Source organism: Polypterus senegalus, chromosome 4 (assembly GCF_016835505.1).
Source record: "Polypterus senegalus isolate Bchr_013 chromosome 4, ASM1683550v1, whole genome shotgun sequence".
In the NCBI taxonomy this organism is placed as follows: Eukaryota; Metazoa; Chordata; class Cladistia; order Polypteriformes; family Polypteridae; genus Polypterus; species Polypterus senegalus.
The window spans coordinates 235,002,928-235,026,243 of NC_053157.1; the positions used below are offsets into that span (position 1 = coordinate 235,002,928).

The 23,316-nt window shown below is 41.5% G+C and overlaps 1 protein-coding gene across 1 annotated transcript in view; it reads left to right on the forward strand.

The window, feature by feature from the left end:
- Positions 1-1,241: 1,241 nt before the first annotated feature.
- LOC120528176 (oocyte zinc finger protein XlCOF6-like) overlaps positions 1,242-23,316 on the forward strand; it is a 321,282-nt gene continuing 299,207 nt past the window's right edge. The window contains exons 1-2 of the mRNA XM_039752262.1: positions 1,242-1,344; positions 10,731-11,286. Of these exons, the coding sequence (XP_039608196.1) occupies positions 10,869-11,286 (418 nt within the window). The 5' untranslated portion in view covers positions 1,242-1,344; positions 10,731-10,868. The remainder of the gene's footprint in view (positions 1,345-10,730; positions 11,287-23,316) is intronic.

Genomic DNA, 23,316 nt, shown 5'->3' on the forward strand with positions numbered 1-23,316 from the left:
TTATTTTAATAAATTTGCAAAAACCTCATGTAAACTTTTTTCTCGTTGTCATTATGGGGTGTTGTGTGTAGAATTCTGAGGAAAAAAACAATTTAATCCATTTTGGAATAAGGCTGTAACATAACAAAATGTGGAAAAAGTGATGCGCTGTAAATACTTTCCGGATGCTCTGTATGTCAGAATTAACTTTGAGGTACAGCTGCGTACCATCAGGAAGGCAAGCTTTCAAAAGGGCAAGTGAAGCAGCACTCTCTCCTGTTTCAGTCTAACGTCACCAGTAAAAAGTCAGAAAAGTTTGTGTTCATTTTATTCTGCTAAAGTCCTTGTCCCTTTATATTATTTAACTTTTGAACGCCATTTGCCACTGTTAGTCGCCATCTGTCTCCAAAGCTCTCCAAATCTCTCTCTCCTTACAACCCAACATTGCTGAATGAGAATGATGCCTTTTATATGAGCTACCTTTTCATTTAGCGCCAAAGCTGTCAAACCGACGAAACGCTGTCAAACCAATAAGGCGCTGTGAAGCACTGATGACGTTCGGAGCTTCAAACGTCACGGGTCATGTGACAGCGGTGTTCCGTCTCAAGCTCCGACGCTGTGATACGAGTCACTACGCTTCTGATTGATGGAAACACGCTTTGACGCTTTGGTATCATTTTCCCATTTCTACTTAAAATCATTTGGAGGATATCTTTAGAAAGGAAAAAAATGTAGAATATGAGAATGACTTGATACGGCAGAGTTAAAGCAGTAACAAGCCATGAAATTTAATTATTGATAAGGATTGATTTTTAATTAAACAACTAGGTTAGAACAAAACCCTGCAGCGACTGCGGCCGTCTAGGACTGGCTTTGCCCACCCATGTCCTTCGTTCACAGAAATTCAAAACAAAGCAAGTAAAAGAGCAGGCACGCCGCCCTTTTATGCAAAAATTCTTAATTAACTCCTTCATGGTCTAAGACTAACTATAACCCTTACTATACTAACGTGCTTTATAATATATAATACGTGTCTTCATACATACTTTATGATTTTCTTTTAATATATGCAAATCATCAACTTTCAGAATATACGTTTCTATAAAACCAGTACAATTTATTCGAAATGAAAAGACTAGAGGAAACCATTTCTGAATGATTATCCCTCCGTCCAGTAGATGGCAGTGTTTCCGCACTTAGCATGCCTTGTCTTAACAGCAGTTCTTAGAGTCGCCCTTTGATGACTCGTTTGGTTTCTTCTTGTTTAATTCCGCTGGCGGGCTGCTCGGACTTCTATTTGTGACACATGTGTGTACATCAGAGATAAAGGCGATCTGAAGAAGAGAAGAAAGAAAGAAACAAAAGGTAATCGGTAAGCATTGTGAGCATCGCTCTGGAAAGGGAATGCCACGTGGAAGAGGAATGGAGAATGGAGTAGCGATGTCGGGAAGGCTTAAAAGCAAAGGGCGGCGTGAGGGCGATAAATACTGTGAAAAGGGAAGTAAAAATGAAGAATAGACGAGGAAGAGATAGAACGTCGCGGCAGTCCGTCCGTCTTGGCGATGAACGCCAACCGGCCACTTCCAATCCGCATTTTACGTTCATGCTGAGCCTCCAGGCTGCGATCAGACAGACCGGCGTGGGCATCCATTGTGCGCGAGCGCCTCAGCAGCTGCCTGCGCTCGCGTATAAACGGACCTATAGCCGCTCCCTCGTCCCGTCCGTGTTCGTCATTCAGCCTGAATTTATTATGTGGAGAAAAGTACAAAAATCGAGACTTCGAATTTTACAAGAGGTTTCTTTGACGTAGCGTCTGTAACACTATCAGTGCACTGGAGACAATGTCACGTAGCTATTAATGCATAATGTGGCGTTCAGGAGCTCTCTGTCTGTTCCGTGCTCATCGGTTCACGTGGTATTTCCGACTTGACAATCCGCATTTACTGTCTGTCCGAGTCACATGAACGCGCACAAGAATGTGGAGGGACGCATTGCTGTGACATACAAATTCGGCAAAGCTTCCGAGTGCTGTAAAGTGTTTTCGAGTGGTAGAAAAAATAGTTGTGCCTTCATTTAAAGGAATCCATGCAACTTCTGGGACTTGTATTTTCACTCGGAGCTTCTCAAAATGAGACAATGAAGGGGCTCGTCTCTAAAAGCGGCGGGTGAGGCAGCAGGTCCTGCTAGTGATGTGCAATAAACGAACGAACAAGTTCTTTTGTACATGGCTTGGTCTCTGAACGAACGTACTGGCACAATGACATTAACGCACGAATCTTTTCGAGGCACGCGCAGTGCGTACTACGGTTTATATTACATTCTGTGACAGTCTGCAGCTGTCATTCTAACTTCACTTATATGGCTGCTGTCTTTAGGAAATAGCCTATCGGTATACACAAAACGCTCGTGACCATAGACCTATATAGGAAGACGCCGCATTCACTGTGTTGCCCAGTCAACACGATACGTCAGCGCATCAGCCATATTGCGAGTGGCAAAAGCGCATTTTAAACTGATGCAGGTAGACGCGGAAACCGGGTTTTCTGATGAAAAAACAATAACGCTTAAAACCATATCATTTACATACAAAAGATTTTGTCGAATCGTTTAAATGCAATTATTTATGTCCATTTATACACTAATAATAGCAATTGTTAAAAATTAATATTTATTTTATTATTCTTATTAATAATAATAAATAATTCCTCACATAAAAGTAACATTTCCATCTCCGAAACATTTCTAGACTTCATCCTGTTCTTACACAACACAGTACTGAAGTATCGGTTAATGCCCGAGTCACCTCACGTATAGATTACTGTAATTCTATTCTATCTGACATCCCACAAAAACGCATCCATCGCTTACAACTTCTTCAAAATTCTGCTACCAGGATAATAACCTTCTGTTCTAAATCCACTGCACATATTACACCGATTCTCTCTCAACTTTACTGGCTCCCTGTTCGCTACAGAATACAATACTAAATACCGCTCTGAACATTTAAAGGTCTCCACAACCTCACTGATCTCCTCCAGACTGGCACTCCTCTCGTTCACTCAGATCCTCATCTGCAGCTCGACTTTCTGTACCACACGTCAAACTCTGTGCTATGGGAGCTCGAGCGTCTCTCATTGTGCTTCTCAACTCGGGAATTCTCTTCCCTCTCATAAACGTTAGCTCGATTCAATAACACATTTTAAAACTGTCCTCAAAACGTATCTTTTCAAACTGGTGTACCAATTGTGAATTTTGCACTGTTACTGCCAGTTATCTTTGTTTCTTTGCTAATTATTGCTTTTTGATTTATCATTCTCTTGTTTTAATTTTCCTAATGTTGTTTAATTTTATTGTAAAATGACCTTGAGTGCTAAGAAAGGCACCTATTAAATAAAATGTATTATTATTATTATTATTATTAATTATTGAGACGAAAACTTGACCAATGTCTCTGAAAGTCAAAATAGTAAGACTGCAACTGGCAGTCTGCTCTTTCTTTTAACAGTGAAATGATCCACTCAATGACATTTATTGTATACAAATTGGCTTAATAATTTCTGAAAACATTTCACTCTCTCTCTCTCTCACACACACACACACACACACACACACACACACAATGTGGTTACTTAAATATCTACAGGATGGGATCTAAAATCCTTGAAACAGAACTGTCTTGCATAGCTTTTTCTGTGTGTTGCCACTCTGTAATTTGAGAGTATTCAGTCTGGCAATATGGTGCAGTCTTAATTTGTAGAAGACAGACACAACTAAAGACATGAGCATGAAATGATGGTTGTCAATTTCAAACTGTGTTTCCTTGATGTGCTCTTTGAGAAAAAAAACACACCATCTGAACCAATCTCAGCCTGAACAAACTGACTGGTCAAAGATACACTGACAGCTTGCCCTAATGTCGACTGTCGGATAACACGCTCAGCTACTTTGACCACCTTGACTGGACCCTCAGAAGGAATCATCAAAACTCCTTTGTTTTTTAATGTGAGCAGGTGGTAGCTTTGATCATATGACGCCGGTACAGCATCTGTTACCAAACTAGCGCAGCACACATCACAGGACAGCTTTCTCCAAATACCATCTAAGAGCTACCTGACTTCCCACTATTTCCTGAGGTGGGTTTCTTTGGGAAACCTTCAGAGTTTGAGAAATGTTAACAGCTAACAGCAATCTACATAGTTAGTGACTAAATACGTTTAGCCAAAACGTTGTTTGGAGGCTCACTTGAACACATAAATGCGTAGCTTTGCTATCTTGGCCTGGCGTAGCTACAGTTAAGATTATAAAACAGGATTTTCTAATGGCCAAATATAACCAAAACAATTGTTCTGCCTTTCCTATGAAATGTAATCCCCCGAGATCTGGTTTAGAGCGTACAGCGGTTTGTACAATCCCAAGCAGCACATTCGTGAGGAATCTTTATCCATTACTTTACCCCACATTAGTGCCACTCGCAATATGGCGGCGACTTTGACGTACGATGCTGCTGGTCATGCGGTGTCTAGTAATTCTATGTCTATGGTTGTGACGACAACAAGGCAATGACTGACTTGATCGATGACACCAAACACCTCCGTTTACTCTGACTGAGTGACTGTGACCATCTCAGTACACTGACTGACTGAATGAACCAGGATTCCATCTACTGATTTGGAGAACAACTGAAAGTTCATTCACAACCTGCAGTACAGTATAAACCAAAAAGAATCGGTTTGTGTAATGAACGGAGGAACGGACTGCAGACAAGTGACTCTCAGTGCAGTGAATCTCGGTTCAATTCACTGATTCTGTATAAATGGGAGATTGCATCAGAAAGTACCAGATATAAAATAAGCAAAATGCAGGAGATTAATCCAAGACTGAAATCAAATTTATTTAGTCATAAAAGATGAGCACTCACATGTTGTTTCTTTCGACATCTAGGCAAAAAAAAAAAAATGCTTATTTGATTAGGCTCTGGGCATGTAGACTGCAGTAACCAGATTAAAATGCAACCAGATGGTTCTCTGTTATGTATGAAAACATGCATGACTTTATTTTAATAATTTTATTTAAGCGTTACTTCTGTATGATATCAGTAAGCTTTTTGTTTTAGAAGTGAACAAATTAGTGATACAAAAATGCTAATCATTTTGGTGAACTGAATGAAATGAATCATTAAAACATCGCCAGTTACTACCCGATTGCCTAAACATGCATATCTGTAACTGTACTTCTTACTTTACAGTGCCGTGTCGCTCCCCGATTTGGACCACACATGCGCGAAAACTACCGTATGTACTCGCGGATAAGTTCTCCCGCGAATAAGTTGGGACTTGATTTTACCACATCATTTCTGGTATTTTATAATGTTGGTCATAAAAGTCGAAAGCGGAAAACTCATGCTGTTGGTACAAGGGATTATGATATGCTAACACCCACCTGAGAGAAACCACGGAGCACACTGCCTTTTTTTTTTTTTTCCATGTGGTTGCGGCAATGCGCTGTATTAGCATGTGCTCCTAACTTCTCTCTCTTTCTATTGTGCCTACATGACCACACAGTAATTCCCAAACTATTCCGAAGCAACATTTGGACTGATTTGTGTTTTTTGTATCTCCCACCCTCATACACCTTTATCGTAAGAGCATCCCTTATCTACGATGCAGCGTTCGATCAGAAGAAAATATGAAGCTGGCTTTAAATTAAAAGTCGTTGAAGTAGTAAAACAAATTGATAACTGTGCTGCTGCAATAAAATTCGATGCGTCTGAGAAACCGATGCGAGATTGGAGGAGGCAAGAAGATGTTTTAAAAAAAAAAAAAAATGAAGTGTCTGTGACGATGTGGGTTCTGGCTCCACACTCCCATCTGATTTTGGGAACCCTTGAACCCAACACCGTCGATAATGAAACCGAGTGAGCTAGTCAGCGGAGGCAATAACATCTAAGCAAGGGGATGGTTGAAAGTGCAAAGTGCTTTTATTAAAAGACAGTCAAACACAAAACAGTGTTCATAAAGTGCAGTTCTCAAAGTTCTTCATTAAATAAATAATCCAAAAAAACCAACGTGGAAGTTAAAACAATAGAAAAAACAATCCTTTAAAACGAGAGGTTTAAAATGTTCTTTAGGAAGCAGTTCTTAAAACAACAAGTCCAGTGCTTTTCTGGTAGCGTCTCACCTGCTTCTCCCGGTTGGGCTTTACAGCAGGCGAGACGCTCTCTGCAACTGCCCTCTACTTCTCACTCATGAGACTGGAGACCTCCCGAACCCTGGCTTCAGGCGGCACTCATCCCTGCCTCAGAGACTTGGATTTCCACAACGGCCAGGTCGCCCACGTTGAGGATTCCATCACCAAGTCTCTCGACTTCTGCTGCCTTTCCTTGGCTTCTCTGCGGCCAGTCGCCTTCCCTTGGTCACTCCCGCTACCTGATCGCTCAGCGGGAGCGACATCTAACTCCAACGCCTGGGTGTAGGCCTAACATCCCAGGCCCTTGCAGCTGCCCGTGAGCGCTTGTTCGTTCACTCGCTCACCCGCACACTCTTCGCGGCTCTCTCTCTCTCACCGACCTGCCTCCTCATCTGCTCCCGGTAACCTCCGTCCTCTTTCCTTTCCTTTCTCTCTCTGATCCCCCTCTCAGCCGCCTCGCACTTTTTAAAATGACGCGGGCCACAGCAGCTGCAGCATTAGCCATGGGACAATCACGAATGTGGGCAGTTCCACACCTGTGCACTCGGTGAGAAACGCCCACACCCTACGGAATGCCCCATGGCCCGCTATGGCCCAACGTACCCTCGCTAAGCCGCGAGCGCGGTGATCATTTATTTAAAATGAATTGGCCTTTGCACAGTGAGCTGTGGACCCACTATACCACAGTGTCGTATAAGTCGGGGTCTGATTTTATGATCGATTTTTCGGGTTTCAAGACCCAATTTATACGTGAGTATATACGGTACATCATTCCTGCTACTCTGGTTTATGGTGATTTACAGAGTATGTGATGATGTCATTACTGAGCCACATTCCACTTTACAAGATGACACTATCTGAACTGGGCATGCCGAATTACAACTGACAGTTCTAAGTTTTTATTTCAGTTCCACAGTAGTTTACCATAATGAGAATATTCTGGTAATACTTTGTTGTTCTTCCGAGATTCATGGTAGGTTGTGTCTTTAGGGCTGAATTAAGCATGCTATTTTTCTCATTTTCATTTCACAATTTAACTGGTTATTATTTTTTCAGTCACATAATGAATTATATATTGCTTCTCTTCCATTATGAACTATTGTTGCAATTTCCCTCTATGGACAACTTGTGTTTGTTTAAAAATAGCTTTTGATATTGTGGACATTAGGTGACACTGTTGCCCCTTTAAACCCAAAAGACTTACACTTAGAACACCAGGTAAAAACACTAAGAGGTATTTTTAATTGTTTTCTTTTTGCACAGTGTTCCCTAAGCACCTTAACACAATCAAATAACACAATAATCGCAATTCTCTTCTCCTCCAAACCTCCCAGCAAGCTTTGTCCACCAACCACCTGACTCTGGCTTGCTTGCTGGGTCTTTAGCAGTCCTTTAACAATAGATTTACCAAAGTTTACAAAAAAAAGTGTTAATTCGGCCCACCTTAAATCCGATCACACCTCTCCATCCAGCAACTTTTGTCTTGTAAATGTGTTGTTAAGCCCAAGCAGCAAGCAGCCAGCTATCACTTCCTCACACCACCGCAGAAAATGCAAAAACCTCTCCCAGCTCAAGTCTGGTTTATCAGGAAGTGAAGTAGTACCTAGAGCTGTATAGGCTAAAAAAATATATCGTTATTTGGAACACGTGCATTTCATGTGTGTTCCATGTCTCCTGCGAATAAGTTGGGACTTGATTTTACTGTATAATTTCTGCTATTTTATAATGTTGGTCGTATAAGTCAAATGCAGAAAACTCATGCTATTGGTACAAGGGATTATGATATGCTAATGCCCACCTGAGAGAGTAACCACGGGGCACACTGCCTTATTTTTTTCTATGTGGGTGCAGCAATGCACTGTATCAGCGTGCGCTCCTAACCTCTGCCTCTTTCTGTTGTTCCTACGTGACCACACGGTAATACCACACACCCTCCCACCACCGCAGAAATGCAAAAACCTCTCCCAGCTCAAGTCTGGTTTATCAGGGAGTAAAGTAGTACCTAGAGCTGTATAGGCTAAAAGATATATTGTTATTTGGAACACGTGCATTTCATGTGTGTTCCATGTCTACAAAGATCTACTGTACGTACGTATAGGATGACAGGAAATGCAAGAAATGTTGAACACATACCTAAAAGACAAACTTTTTTCATGTTTTGGTACTAATGACAAAATTTTGACGTGAAGTGTATAATGTGTGAAGACTGAAGTCCAAATATCAAATAAGCACTTTCACAAAAGGTACAAATATAACAAAACAAGTGCGCTTTTATTCAAGACTATAACCGGAGAAAAAGAAATCGGGTTAGTGTATGTCGTTGTAGCGACTGCCTTGGTAGTGCAGTGGTAAGAACTGCTGACTCTTATTCAGAAAGTCGTGGGTTTGAGTCTTCACGTGTCCCAAATTAAACGTTTTTAGTAGTGAGCTGCTCTTATTGTCACTATTATACAATAAAAACATGCATTTGATTTGAATCTGTAACAGCCGGTGTAAATGTATGGTACTTGAAAAGGTTAGCTTTTTTTTTTTATTCAGTTTTATTCTGTCAGTCGCATTCACGCTTGCCCTGATCTGACACTGCTGTTTTCAAATAAAGACGAGCTATAACAGAGGTGAGCTCAGATCGGAGAAAGAGAACAGAAGCCCTCACCACAAGAAACGTCCACTCACATATAAGAACACCTGTCCTTCAAAGATACAGCACGGCTTACAGAGCTCGCCAACGTATCAGGCAAACTCCTGTTTGTGATTATGTTCTAAGATGTTCTTTACATCAGAATCATTTATATGTTACTTATATAAAAGCCAGATCGAATGTTCTTTATCTTGATTTATTTATTCAGATAGCATCCTCTGTTTGATTGACAAGGGCATGCTCACAAATTACACGTGTAATGCCACAAACAATGGTACAAGAATGCAGTTAGACTTCTTTTTTGGGTACATACACCGTCCAGATCTAAACACTAGCGTGAAGAGCCGCTCATGTACTGAAGTGAATTTAGCTGCTGGTGGAGGTCCCATTTTACTTTATGGTGCCAAGCAGAGTTTTATTGAGGTGCAACAGTCAATTAGCCAGCAAAAACTCTGTGAAGAAGCTGTCTGATGTTATGGTGGTCATCGCTGCTCTTGTGAAAAGAATGGAGATAAATGTCATCAACTCAGAGAGGGAGAGGCAAGTTCTTTGCACTACGTGAACGTCACTGAGAGAATAAAACTGAATAATTAAAAAGTGCTAACTTTTACAAGCATCCAAAATTTAAACCGGGTGTTACAGATTCAACTCAAATGTATGTTTGTATTATATTACCAGTAACGGCGCACTGCACAAATACACTTGACTCATAGTTTTCGTGCTCTTTCTCTGTGCATTTAGCATTTGTTTGCTCAAAGGTTGATGTGCTTACCACTTCTGAGCAGCTCTTGTTTTCTCTACCCTAGCGACAAGCTTCTCTTATTCCATTGGCATCTTGTCGCGGTAAAACTGATTAAGTCAGTGTTTGCCTTGCAATTACTTAGTACATTTTTCTTAATTTTTCACTTAAGCTGGCAATTAAGTCTTCAATCTGCCTCAAGAATGATTTAAGATATGAAGTTGTAGGGGAAGTGATGGCGAAGGTGGTAGGGATAAGAATGGCGTCAGTACGCACAGCCGTCCTACTGTAGACTGCAGAAAGTTGATTCTACAATAAAATAAAAAGAGGAATAAACTTGGAGGTCAATCATCACCCCGAAACCCGACAGTAGAAGTCACGTAGTATATGTGTGCCAAATTTCAGGTCATTAGGTCAAACGGTTTGCGAGTTACAGGTGATTTAAAATCCTGGACAGACAAACGGACAGCCACGGTAGTGTATCATATAAGAAGATAGTAATAATAATAGCAGCTCACTACTCAAACTGCAGACTGCCCGGGGACTCGAACCCGGAACCTTTTGGTTATAAGGCTGCAGTTCTTACCTCTGCTCCATCCAAGAATACATAATCAGCTTTCTATCGTTTGACATTTGAGCTTGGGTTTTGAACTCATTGACAGCAACATGTAAACTGAATGATTTTTTTTTTTCTTTGGTTATATTCTTGAATAAAAGCACACGTGTTTATTTGATATTTAGAGTAAAGTCTTCTTCACATATTCACTTTGTGTCATTATTAGTATAACATGGAAAACGTTTCTGTTTTAGTTATGTGTTCAGTATTTCTTGCCTTGCATTTTGTGTCATCCTACACTTACACAGATCTTTGTAGACATGGAACACGCATGAAATGTATGTATTCCAAAAAACAATATATTATTTACCTAATACAACTCCAGGCATCTCACACCACGATAAAGAGACTTGAGCTGGGATGGGATGGGATAGCAGGCTGTTTTCTGCCTGTGCTGATCGACAGATTTGCAAAACAAAAGACGCTAGTGAGGAGAGGTGCTAACGAATTTAAGATGGCCAGAGATTACAAGTTTTTCCGTAGGCTTCAGGGATTCTAGTGTTAAACTGGAATTGTGCTCAAGTTATTTTTGACACCTTTATGAATTAATTATGCCTCTTTTATTTTGATAGATTAAAAGAAGCCTCCATCCATTTCACATGGCCATACCAGGAGGTGTCTGACATCCAGGCCAGGGCTGTCTATGTGATGACGAAATTCTAGAAAAGAGCAACATATATTTGTGGGTAGGGAAGAGTTTCACACAGGACATGGAGTTAGCCAAAGAGGGTGGCATAGATGAAAGACTGGAGCCTATTAAACAAGAGGACCATGAGTGGGGTGCACCGGAATATTTATGTGTGAAGGTGGAGGATTGTGAAAGAAGAATTTCAGTTTTTAAAGAGGAGGAGTGCAAGGAGAAGATTATTGAAATTAAAGTTGAGGATTCAGAAAATTTGTCAGTTAGTCTTGAACTGCAAAAGCATGAAACTGGGAATATTTCTAAGGAAGATATCTGTGAAGAATCTCATTTCAGTTCACAGCCTTTAGTCACTAATGTGGGACAACTGACCACCCAGCAGAATTCGGTGGGACTGAAATCTGAGATAACTGAGTTTGAAGAAAAAGTCGGTGAAGGAATCGGGAGAGAAGCAGATGAACGGAATTCATCAATGAGTGTGGGAAGAAGTAAGTAATATAATGAAACCTTCACCTTTCTTCTTCTTTTGTAAGTTCTACTTCTGTTTGTTGTGGCAAAATCAGAGCAAGATACACAATTAGAGATGAACTACTTAGGTGCATAACAACTGAGAATAACTGACCTAACAATTAGTAAAATGTTAATGTTTGTGTGAGCTCAAAGAAACTGAAAGAATCCAGTATATGACTTTTCCTGCACCAAGTTTTGTAACACACAAATAACAAATCGTAAAATCCTTCCACCTTACAGCTAAATCTGCTGGCAAGATTTTGGTCACAAGTCTTCATTTTCTAATGTTGTGCAGGTACCATTCAGATGGAGTGATTTGTCCGTGGTGATCGTGTCCACAAACTCTCCTCCTCACAAAGAAAGACATTTACTCCATAAGTGGATTTGTTAAACACAGCACTAACTTTAAGCTGATTATTATATAATGTACACCTATAGAACATGTTGGGAAAGTTAAGGGATTCAGCATACATGTTAAACTAAAGTATATACCGGTATGTAAAATCCCATTATTCTCTCAAACACTGTTAATTCAGTTGAGAGTTGCACATTAAGGAGCAACAACATCAGACAGCAGGTCTATAGGGGGTGCCAGTCCAGTCCATCTCAGGCCCCTTAACTGCCCACTGACTCCCACATTGAACTAGTTTACAGTCCCCAGTCCACATGACTGCACATTTTCAGAGAACTTCAGAGACGAACTGGAGTTTCCTGAGGAAGACTTGTGCAGACATACAGAGAACATGTGAGGTCCATGTGGACAACATCTGGGTGTCGAATGTGACTCCAGAATCATGAACCCATAAGGAGGAGGTTAGGAGTAGGCACTTATATAGAGATCATTGCTGCACCCACCACATGACAAACCAACTCAGGATCACAGATTAGGACCCGAGTGCAGCCATATGATGGGTGTCACTTAGGCACCACACTAGTTCAGATGGAATGGAACCAGGGTGAGGCTTTTTATGGTGGCTGGAGTGCCAATTCTGCCACCAACCCCCAGGTTTTTCCATGCAGGTTGGATAGCCTACAAGCAGAGCTGGATGCAGATTAACATCATACCCAGGACGGAGCTATTGCAGGATATGGTCCCAACAGAGTAGAGTCACTTTTGGCATTTACAGGGTTCGAACCAGCAAACTTCCAATTGCCAGTGCAGATCCCTAGTCTCAGAGCCACCACTCCGCCCCAAACCCATAAACTAAACTGAACGGGTAGATTCCAGTTGATGTTGGACAGCAAACTCACTCCACCCCATAGCTCATCTATTATTACAGTGCAAATCCACAGGTTCAAGCCATGAGCGGCTGTTCTAGCTACTGCACCACTGTCCTTTAATAATGTAAGAGATGGTACAGGTAGGTGTGGTGTTGAATTTAATCCAGATTTCTAAGGCATCAGAATTGCGTTAAATAAATCAAAACAAAAATGGAAAACCCAAATTCATGTCCCAGATTACTTTTTCTTTTAGATAGTTGTCTACTCATCTCCTCTCTGTTACTCCATCGTGGTGTAGGTGAATGTCAACAGACTAAGATGAAGCTATGTGGTTGAGTCCATCATTAAAGATGACATGTTAACTGCAGGGTCTTATTAAAGATTTGGGGTGAAATGAGAGGAACAATAAGAAAATGAGAATTCTCAAGAGCACTGAGATTAAGTAAGAGTGAGGGAGCAATTGTGACCACTGGACATGGAGGGGCTTGAACTTGAGTTTCGGCTGATAGACACATTTCATCAGCTCCACTTCTCAGATCCATCCATCCATTTATAAAACTTTGTGCGAATTCAAGCCTGAAAATACACAAATGGTGAAAATGAAAAAAATACATTTACAAAGCCTAGAGTGAGCACATTTTTACACCATTTACCCATTATAAACCATGTTCAATTTGTAAATTTGCATTTGTGACCCTGCCCAGTTCCGCCCTGAAACAACCGTACTGAATGTGGACCATACTAATGAACCTCATACACATATGCAATCAGGATGCTGCAGACCTTCATTGGCTGGTAGTCCAGCCTCAAGACGCATCCAACAGCATGAGAGAGAACCTTTCGTCTCTAAATCAGAGGCTCGCAAAGAACCTTTTATTTGGTGGCTTAAGTGCAGGTGTCAGAAACAAACAAAAGAAACAGATTATACGAGTAACGGGAAGAATAAAAACGTACATTCTCTGATTTCAATTTGCGGATGGCATCTGTTCTTGAAGATGCCCTTTTTTATGTTGCATTGCAAGTGACAACTGTCAGCCTCATCTTGGCATCAAAGATGACGTGTGCATTAATACACTGCTCAAAAAAATTAAAGGAACACTTTGAAAACGCATCAGATCTTAATAGGGGGGGGGGAAATCATGTCGGATATCTCTACTGATATGGTAATGTGTTAGCAATGAAAGGATGGTACATCGTGTGATGGAAATGAAAATGATCGACCTACAGAGGGCTGAATTCAAAAACACCTCAAAAATGAAAGGAAAAAATAATGTGACAGGCTAGTCCATTTTGCCGAAATTTCATTGCAGCAACTCCAAATGGTACTCAGTAGATTGTATTCCCCCCACCCCACGTGCTTGTATGCATGCCTGACAATGTCCTGATGAGACAACGGATGGTGTCTCCTCCCAGATCTGGACCAGGGCATCACTGAGCTCCTGGACAGTCTGAGACATTGGATGGACTGAAACGGCATGTCCCACCCAGAGGTGTTCTATTTGATTGACGTCAGGCTAGTGAGCGTGGTGGAGTGGATGGAAGAGTCGATGGTATCAATTCCTTCATCCTCCAGGAACTGCCTTAATACTCTCGCCACATGAGGCCGGACATTGTGGTGCACCAGGAGGATCCCAGGATCTGGTCTGACAAGGGGGTTCAAAGGATTTCAACCCGATACCTAATAACAGTCAAGGCGCTATTTTCTAGCCTGTATAGGTCTGTGTGTCCCTCCATGGATATGCCTCCCCAGATATGCCATCACTGACCCACCACCAAACCGGTCATGTTGAACGATGTTACAGACAGCATAACGTTCTCCACGGCTTCTCCAGAACATTTCACGTCTGTCACATGTGCTCAGGGTGAACCTACTCTCATCTGTGAAAAGCACAGGGTGCCTGCTAGTGGTGGACCTGCCAATTCTGGTATTATATGGCAAATGCCAATTGCGCTCCATGGTATGCTCACTTGAGGATGTCGGGCCCTCAGGCCACTGTCATGAAGTCTGTTTCTGATTGTTTGGTCAGAGACATTCACACCAGTGTTCTGCCTGCCTGCTGGAGGTCATTTTGTAGGCTCATCCTGTTCCTCCTTGCCCAAAGAGTGGGTCCTGCTGATGGGTTAAGGACCTTCTACGAGGGGCCCTGCCCAGCTCTCCTAGACTAACTGCCTGTCTGTCTCCTGGAATCTCCTCCATGCCCCTGAGACTGTGCTGGGAGACACAGCAAACTTTCTGGCAATGGGAGGCATGTAGTGATGTGCCTGCCATCCTGGAGAAGTTGGACTAGCTGTTTCACCAAATTCTGTAGGGTCCAGGTATGTCGTCATGCTACCAGTAGTGACACTGACCGTAGACAAATGCAAAATGAGTGACAAAACAGGTGAGGAGGGAGAAATGTCAGTGGCCTCCCTCCAGCTGTGAAAGCATTCATTCCTGTTTTGGGGGTCGTCTCATTGTTGCCCCTCTAGTGCACCAAAGCAGCGGAACTGATTAACAGGCCCCTCTGCTAGTTAACTGACCAGATCAATAGCTCACAAGTTCACTGACTTGATGCTATATTCTCATTCAAAAGTATGCCTTTTAGTTTTTTTGGAGCAGTATAGAATGAAACTGAGTACATTTAAGAAAAGCAGCTTCATTCTTTCTGGGTACCCTTAGTGAAGTATGGTGACAGTAATTTGCTCTGATTATGCTAGAAGAATCAGAAATGGCTGCTGCATTTCCTTTTTATGTTGGCATAATCCTTTTAGCTTTTATGTATGTGTAGGTGCCCAACTACCTCTTCTACTGAAGTCTGTGAGAAATTCCTCCACTTTTTCCGTAACAAAATTAAAGACCTAAATAATTCAACTAACATAACTCCATCATCTGTTTATATCTCTCCCTGTTTTCCTACTCCATCCAGCTCCTTCTCTAAGTTCTCACCAGTCACATCTGCTTTTGGTAATAAACTGCCCTGTAAGATGAGGCCGACTACTTGTGTACTGGACCCCATCACCAGCACAGTTCTTAAATCCTGCCTTCATGCCATAATCCCGACTATTACAACAATAATAAACTCATCCCTTGACACTGGCTCTGTGCCGCTCACTTTTAAAATCTCTTCTGTAACCCCAATGTTAAAAAAGGCTGGTCTTGATGCTGATGATCTTAACAATTTTCAGCCTATTTCCCACTTACCTATCCTGTCAAAAGTTCCTGAGCGTGTTGTAGCCTCCCGGCTCACCAATTACTTAACCACTAATAACTTGATGGAAGCCTTTCAGTCTGGTTTCAGGGCGCAGCACAGCTGTGAAACTGCTTTGCTATGGGTAATGATTATGATTTGCTTATGGCAGCAGACTCTGGACAAACCAGCATATTAATTCTGTTAGACCTCAGTGCAGCATTTGACTAATCCCTCCTCGATCACGGGGGTTGCATTCCAGAACCCCCCCGCGATAGAAGAAAATCCGTGAATTAGAAACCATATGTTTGTATGGTTAGTTTTATATATTTTAAGCCCTTATAAACTCTCCCATATTGTTAACATTATTAGAGCCCTCTAGACATGAAATAACACCCTTTAGTCAAACGTTTAAACTGTGCTCCATGACAAGACAGAGATGACAGTTCTTTCTCACAATTAAAAGAATGCAAACATATCTTCCTCTTCAAAGAATGCGTGCCACGAGCAGAGAATGTCAGAGAGAGAGAGAGAGAAAAGCTAACAATCAAAAAATCAATATGTACTTTTAAGTATGCCGAAGCACCGCATTAAAGTGGCATTTTGTAGAGGAGTGTCCGTATCCCCTAGGCAAACAGCCCCTCTGCTTACACCCCCTCCGTCAGGCAGAGAGAGTGAGAGAGACAGAGAAAAGCAAACAATCAAGCACCGTGCAGGAAGCACATCGTATATAATTGAGGAGTTTTAGTTAATATGTAATACGTGCTCTGATTGGGTAGCTGCTCAGCCATCTGCCAATAGCGTCCCTTGTATGAAATCAACTGGGCAAACCAACTGAGGAAGCGTGTACTTTAAATTAAAAGACCCACTGTCCGCAGAAATCCGCGAACCAGCGAAAAATCCGTGATATATATTTAGATATGCTTACATTTAAAATCCGCGATGAAGTGAAGCCGTGAAAGTCGAAGCGCGATATAGCGAGGGGTCACTGTATATGCTGGGTATCACTGGCACTGCCCTCCAGTGGTTCAAGTCCTATCTGACTAATAGGCAAGAGTTTGTTAGTCTTGGCAACAGCAGATGCAGCTCGGCGCCAGTCACACAAGGAGCTCCTCAGGGCTCTGTCCTCGGCCCTCTTCTCTTCTGTATTTATATGCTTCCCCCTGGCCATATTATTCATTGCTTTGAACTGGGTTATCATTTTTATGCAGATGACTCTCAACTCTACTTCAATATTAAAAGTGGAACTTCATCAGAGTTTTCTCAGCTCACAACTTGCCTTAGTGAAATTAAAACCTGGATGGAGCAGAACTCTTTAAAATTAAATTGCAACAAAACTGAACTCCTGCAAATTGGGACTAAAGTGAAACTTAAAAAAAATGAGCTCCTTCCCAGTCCATCTTGGAGGTGATCTCATCAGCCCTGCCTCTACTGCAAAGAATCTTGGTGTAATTTTTGTTTCCTCCCTTTCTTATTCCGCCCACATAAATCACATTAAGAAACTTTCTTACTTTCACCTCCGTCACATATCCCGTGTTCGCTCCTTCCTCTCCTTTTCTAATACTGAGAAACATGTTGTTGCTTTTATCACATCCTGCACTGATTATTGTAATTCCCTACTGGTAGGTGCCCCTTCGACTCGGCTTCAAGAGTCCTTGCTCAAACCAGCAACAGCGAGCACATCACACCAATCCTGCTTCACCTTCACTGGCTCCCTGTGTCTTACAGAATCGAACACAAAATCCTACTAATAACCTACAAAGCCTTGTGCCAAACTACATCAGTGACCTTCTCCATCACTACGTGCCTGTCCGCCCACTAAGGTCCTCTGATTCTGACAATCTTGTTGTGCCCCCCACTAATCTACACTCCATGGGTGACAGCAGGGCCTTCAGCTGTATAGTGCACAGACTCTGGAATGACCTACCGAAATTAGTCAGGCCAGCTGACTCCATGAATTCTTTTAAAAAACAACTTAAAACTCATCTGTTCAGGAAGGCTTTTAGCTCTACTTGACTTTATTACCCTTCTCTCAGTTTACCTCCATGTCAAGATGCTCATGTAACCTCTATGTGTGTGTGAGACCATCAATTATGTTGTCTGTTAGGCTTTTTCTCTGAATTTACTCTCTTACTCTTTTTTATTTATCTGGTTTAGTATGATGCTATATACTTTATACCCTGCCGTTCTTTCTTAAACTCTGTGAAGTGCCTTGAGCATGGGAAAGGCACTATATAAATAAAATTTATTATTATTATTATTATTATTATTATTATTATTATTATTATTATTATTATTATTATCCACACCATTTGAAAGTTGGATGTAGCACCAGTTGCCTGAGAAGGGACAATATGCTAAAAAAACAAAAATTCTTCAGCTTAAATACACAACATTAGCCATCATAAAATGGTCTCTACGTCATAGTGATCATTTTGAGTTTTAATATGTTTCTCAGACAATGTACATTATACAGACCCCCGTGACCCTGTAGTTGGGATATAGCATGATGGATGGATGTACATTATCATAGCCGCTTGGTGATATGAATAATTGATATCTGTGAGTCGTTCTTCTGCGGGTTTGGCTCCCTGCTTGATTAAGGGTCTCATCATTTCTTAGGTTCTCCAAAAATTTGTGTCTTTATGAGTCCGTTACCGTAAATATATGATTGTTCTCCTGTTGGGTTTCCTGTTATAAATCCCAACGTTTGAGTGGAACACTGCAAATTTCAAGCCTTTTTTTTTATGCATACGCAAGTTTTATAAATTTGACCCCTGGTGTCACAGACACCTTTTGAAGTGAGGCAGACATCAAATTTAGAATGTATGTCAATCCACAGCAGGGCACGCTGCGAGAGTAAAGATTGGATCCAAAACAAAAGTGGAATCAAAAACCAATTGAAAACGAAGAAATGTGTAATGGTGCAAAACAAAGCTCTCATCCTGTAGCGTTCTCTAATCTGGAAATGCTGCTTAGTCGAGCGGCTCTGACATTTAGGGGCTCTCGGTCTAGCTCAAAAACCAAAGTGAGTCACCACCATCCAGGGATGCCCAGCTTTATTGAACTTGGCTGAGAAGGGGGCAGGGTTAGTCGCTGACACTGGGCATTCTTCCCGGAGATGTTGAGGAACAAGGAGATGATAATGTTAGCAAAAGTGCCTCCTATCATCCCAGAGGGTTATTACATACATCTGATGAGCTCGGAAAATAATAAACCTGGGACGCACATGTGTGACAACACACATCCACACTCTGTCACACCAGACAGAGATTAAGACAGCAGACACAGGTGGGGGGTATGAGAAAAAGATGGAGGAATTGAGTAGATACCAGGAGAACATGCAATGTACATTTACACTAGGGCTGCAACTAATGATTATTTTGGTAGTCGACTAATTATTCAATTTATTTTTCGATAAGTCACGATTATTTCATGCCTGACTATTCTGACGCCTGCGACCTGTGGTTGCACATCCTGTTCTGGGCTCCAGTGCATGTCTTGCCTCATCTGATCACGTCTGTCCACCTGTGAATGTCACCCTGATGTCTCTGCATTAACACGATTAAAATTAGTAATAATCAAATTTAAACAACCAGTGAAACATATGAATTTGAAAATAATCAAATGGTTTTTATACATTATACAATACAAACTAAAGTGCACATAGTCTTTAAACAAAATAAGTGCATTTAACGTACCCAAAAAATACATCGTTAAAGCTGAAACGTTTTTCAGTAATAAATGACAAAATGTAGACATAAACTATGTAATGTGTAAAGCCTGAAGTGCAAAGATCAAATAAACACTTTCACAAAAGGTTCAAGGATGATACAATAGCTTCCGTGGTGCAGTGGTAGATATTGCTGAGTTATAATCAAGAGTCCCCCGGTTCGATCCTGACTGCCTCGTATATTTACCGTTTTGAGTAGTGATTATCTATATATATAATTCTCTAAGGGAAGACGCCCATGGCGCACACAGGAAGGAGCCATGCCCACCAACTCTAAGATACGACGACAACTCGCAGAACCACGGCCAACAACTCGGACGCAACGACACAGGAAAAACGGCGTCATTTATGTTCGTATGTCGTAGAGTCCACATGCACCTCTGAGCCACGTTGATTGTTTATAGAGGCATGTTTATCGCAGAAGTGAATCGCTATATGCAGCGTGTAAAACAGTTTGCGAGGGGTATCCCATGGGATCCTTAAAACAATCCTTTACAACGGAGGTTAAAACACAATGAAGGAAGCAGTCTTTAAAAACCAATAAGCCCTTTGCCTCTGTTTCATTACCGTCTCACCTGCTTCACCAATGCAGGCCCTGCAACAGTCGAGACGCTCTCTCAGCAGCTGACTTTCTCTGTGCCCGACCGGTTCACACAGAGGCACCACATGGCCAGGCGGTGTGTATGCTTCGAGAACGAGGGTGGACGCGGCAGGACTATCTAAGAAGAGGCATGTTTGTCACGGATGTAAATCGCTGTATGCGGCGTGTAAAACAGTTTCCGAGGGGTTTCCCATGGTCTTGGACTTGGTGGCCGGGTCTCTGTCATGTCAGTTGCTCTTGCGACCGGGCACATGACCAGGCAGTGTGTATGCTTCGAGTGCGAGGGTGGACGTGACACGACCATCTAAGAAAAATCATGTTGTGGATGTGAATCGCTGTATGCAGTGTGTAAAACAGTTTGTTTGTCGCAGATGTGAATCGCTGTATGTGGCATGTAGAGCAGTTTGCGAGGGGTATCCCATGGTCTTACAGTTGGTGGCCGGGTCTCTGTTAGTTGCTTTTGCGAGCGGACACATGACCAGACAGTGTGTGTGCTTCGAGAGCGTGGGTGGACGCGACAGCACCATCTAAGAAGATTCATATTTGTCGCAGATGTGAATCGCTGTATGCAGCGTGTAAAACGGTTTGCGAGGGGTATCCCATGGGATCCTTAAAACATTCCTTTACAAATGAGGTTAAAACACAATGACGTGAGCAGTCTTTAAAAAACGAGTTTTCGGTTACGACGCATGACCGCGTGCACCATAGCAAACTGTTTTACACGCTACATACAACAATTCGCATCCGCGACAAACATGCGTCGTCTTAGATGTTCCTGCACTTTGTACACACCTCGCTACCACCGTGGTCGGGTGTCTTGGTGGATTATATATAGAAAGTCAGCCAAAATCGCACAGAGCAATGAAAAGTCTACGTGAGTCACAGGTGCATCTCGACTGTGCAAAGACGACAACGACTCGAGTGACGAGTTAGAGGTGGGCACATGAGCAGGCAGTGCATACTGGATGAAAAATTAGCAGACTAGCATGACGGAGGGAGCGGAGTGGACGTCCTTCTCCTCTCCTCCCGTTCCACCCTCTGCGCTTGAGTGCCACACGGACGATTGTGTGTTGGTTCGTTCAGTGCATTGTTACAATGTTGCTTTTCTGGCTACTTAATTACATTACCGATTTTTCAAATGTTAATTTTCTCCTTGTGCTTAAAAATTATTAAAAAACCGGCCTGATTATGCAGCGTATGGTATGCCGCGGGTTGGCTAGTTGTTAATATTATACAATAAACACATACATTTGATTTGTGTCTGTAACAGCCACTGTATTACATGTATAGTACTTGTAAAAGTTACCGTTTTTTTTTTTTTTCCACCTTTATTCTCTCAGTCACAATCACGATACATACTGCCGTGCCCCCCACCCAGGGATCTGGTGCTGTTAGTTTTTATTTGAAACTGGGAATAACTGTAGATGTGAGTGGTGTTTTTGAGACAATCAAAACTCTCTGAAATTCTCTGATCTGGAGGGATAAAAGCTGACACACAAACGCTGTCTAATCTGCCTTATTCGTATCTCATTGTCATTTGATTTTTTTTAATTCAGTTTTATTGAGTGTTCCTGCTTACGCTGAATTAGTATGCGCCTTAAGGCCCATGATGTCAAATCTGCACTGACAAAAAAAAAAGAGACATAGGTATATATGATATTTGGAATTATTGATTTTATGACCTTATAGAACATTGTGGCACAGATGCAACATTATTCATATTCATTCACGTAAATTCTTGCGGTTGTAATCAATGACCGCGTTTTTTTTTCCCCACTGATCTTGCCCAGAGATCAAGAGATTCTTTTCTATACCCACTGTAATTACAAAAATGATAAAATATAAGTAAAACTATGCACTTAAAAATGGCAAGAATTAATAATATAAAACATTTAAATATCTTCATTTGTCACCACCTTTTTTTTTTTTTAATCATATCTAATGTTGCTGTATTCTTAGTTCCACTAGCATTTTATTTTTTCTGCTTTGTGCTTAAAAACAATGCATAAAAAAACCACCTAAACTGACTATAGAAAGTGGCAATAAATCATATATACCACAATTAAATTATTATGCCATTTGTTCCCTTTGGACTTTTTTGGTCAGTAAGACTCATAAGGAAATGGTAAAGAAATAAAATCAAAAAACTGTTAAGGTGCGTTCTATAAAATTAAAATAGTAAGTTATTAAAACTCCCAAACACTAAATGGTGCACAGATGTTCACAGTCATGTCAGAGACAGGAAAAATGGCCAACGTCGACACCTTCTAGGATCAGCTATTCTGAGCTGCTGCCCTCGAGGACTACTTAGAGAAGTGTTCTCCCAGACATTTTCCTGGCATGAAAAAGTAGCCGGGTGGGGGCGGGACGGGGAAATTTGGTGGTGGGGAAATTTAAATGTGCATTATTTTTATTGGTTAATTATTATTAATTATTTTCCAATGCTCAATATGACTTCCTTTTTTAAGGTTTGACACTTGTGCCAGAATATCCATCCATCCATTTTCCAACTCGCCGAATCCGAATACAGGGTCACGGGGGTCTGCCGGAGCCAATCCCAGCCAACACAGGGCACAAGGCAGGAACCAATCCTGGGCAGGGTGCCAACCCACCGCAGGACACACACAAACACACCCACACACCAAGCACACACTAGGGCCAATTTAGAATCACCAATCCACCTAACCTGCATTTCTTTGGATTGTGGGAGGAAACCCACGCAGACACGGGGAGAACATGCAAACTCCACGCAGGGAGGACCTGAGAAGCGAACCCGGGTCTCCTAACTGCGAGGCAGCAGCGCTACCACTGCGCCACCGTGCCGCCCTGTGCCAGAATATTTTTTTTTAAATTTAAGAAGTATCCAATTCAGGATCCTGCAACCCTAACAATAATTTAAAATAACAATTGTTATGACATAAACCAAGAGGCACAAGTATTGTCACTGTTGGGAAGAAAAGTGAAAACAATAAAAAAAAAAGTATGGGAAACCTAATGAAGAAAATTTTTTAAATATTCTTCCAAGCCAATTTGCATATGCAGAAGGTGTCTTCAGTTAAATACTTATTCTTCTTTTCTTCCTAGAGACCCAGTTGTCTGTAACTTTCCCATAATCAAAGTCCCCAGGATCTGGGCCCTCCAAGGAGATCAGCATGAGATTATTTACAACAATAACAACAACAACATTTATTTATATAGCACATTTTCATACAAACAGTAGCTCAAAGTGCTTTACATAATGAAGAATAGAAAAATAAAATAAGTCAACATTAATTAACACAGAATA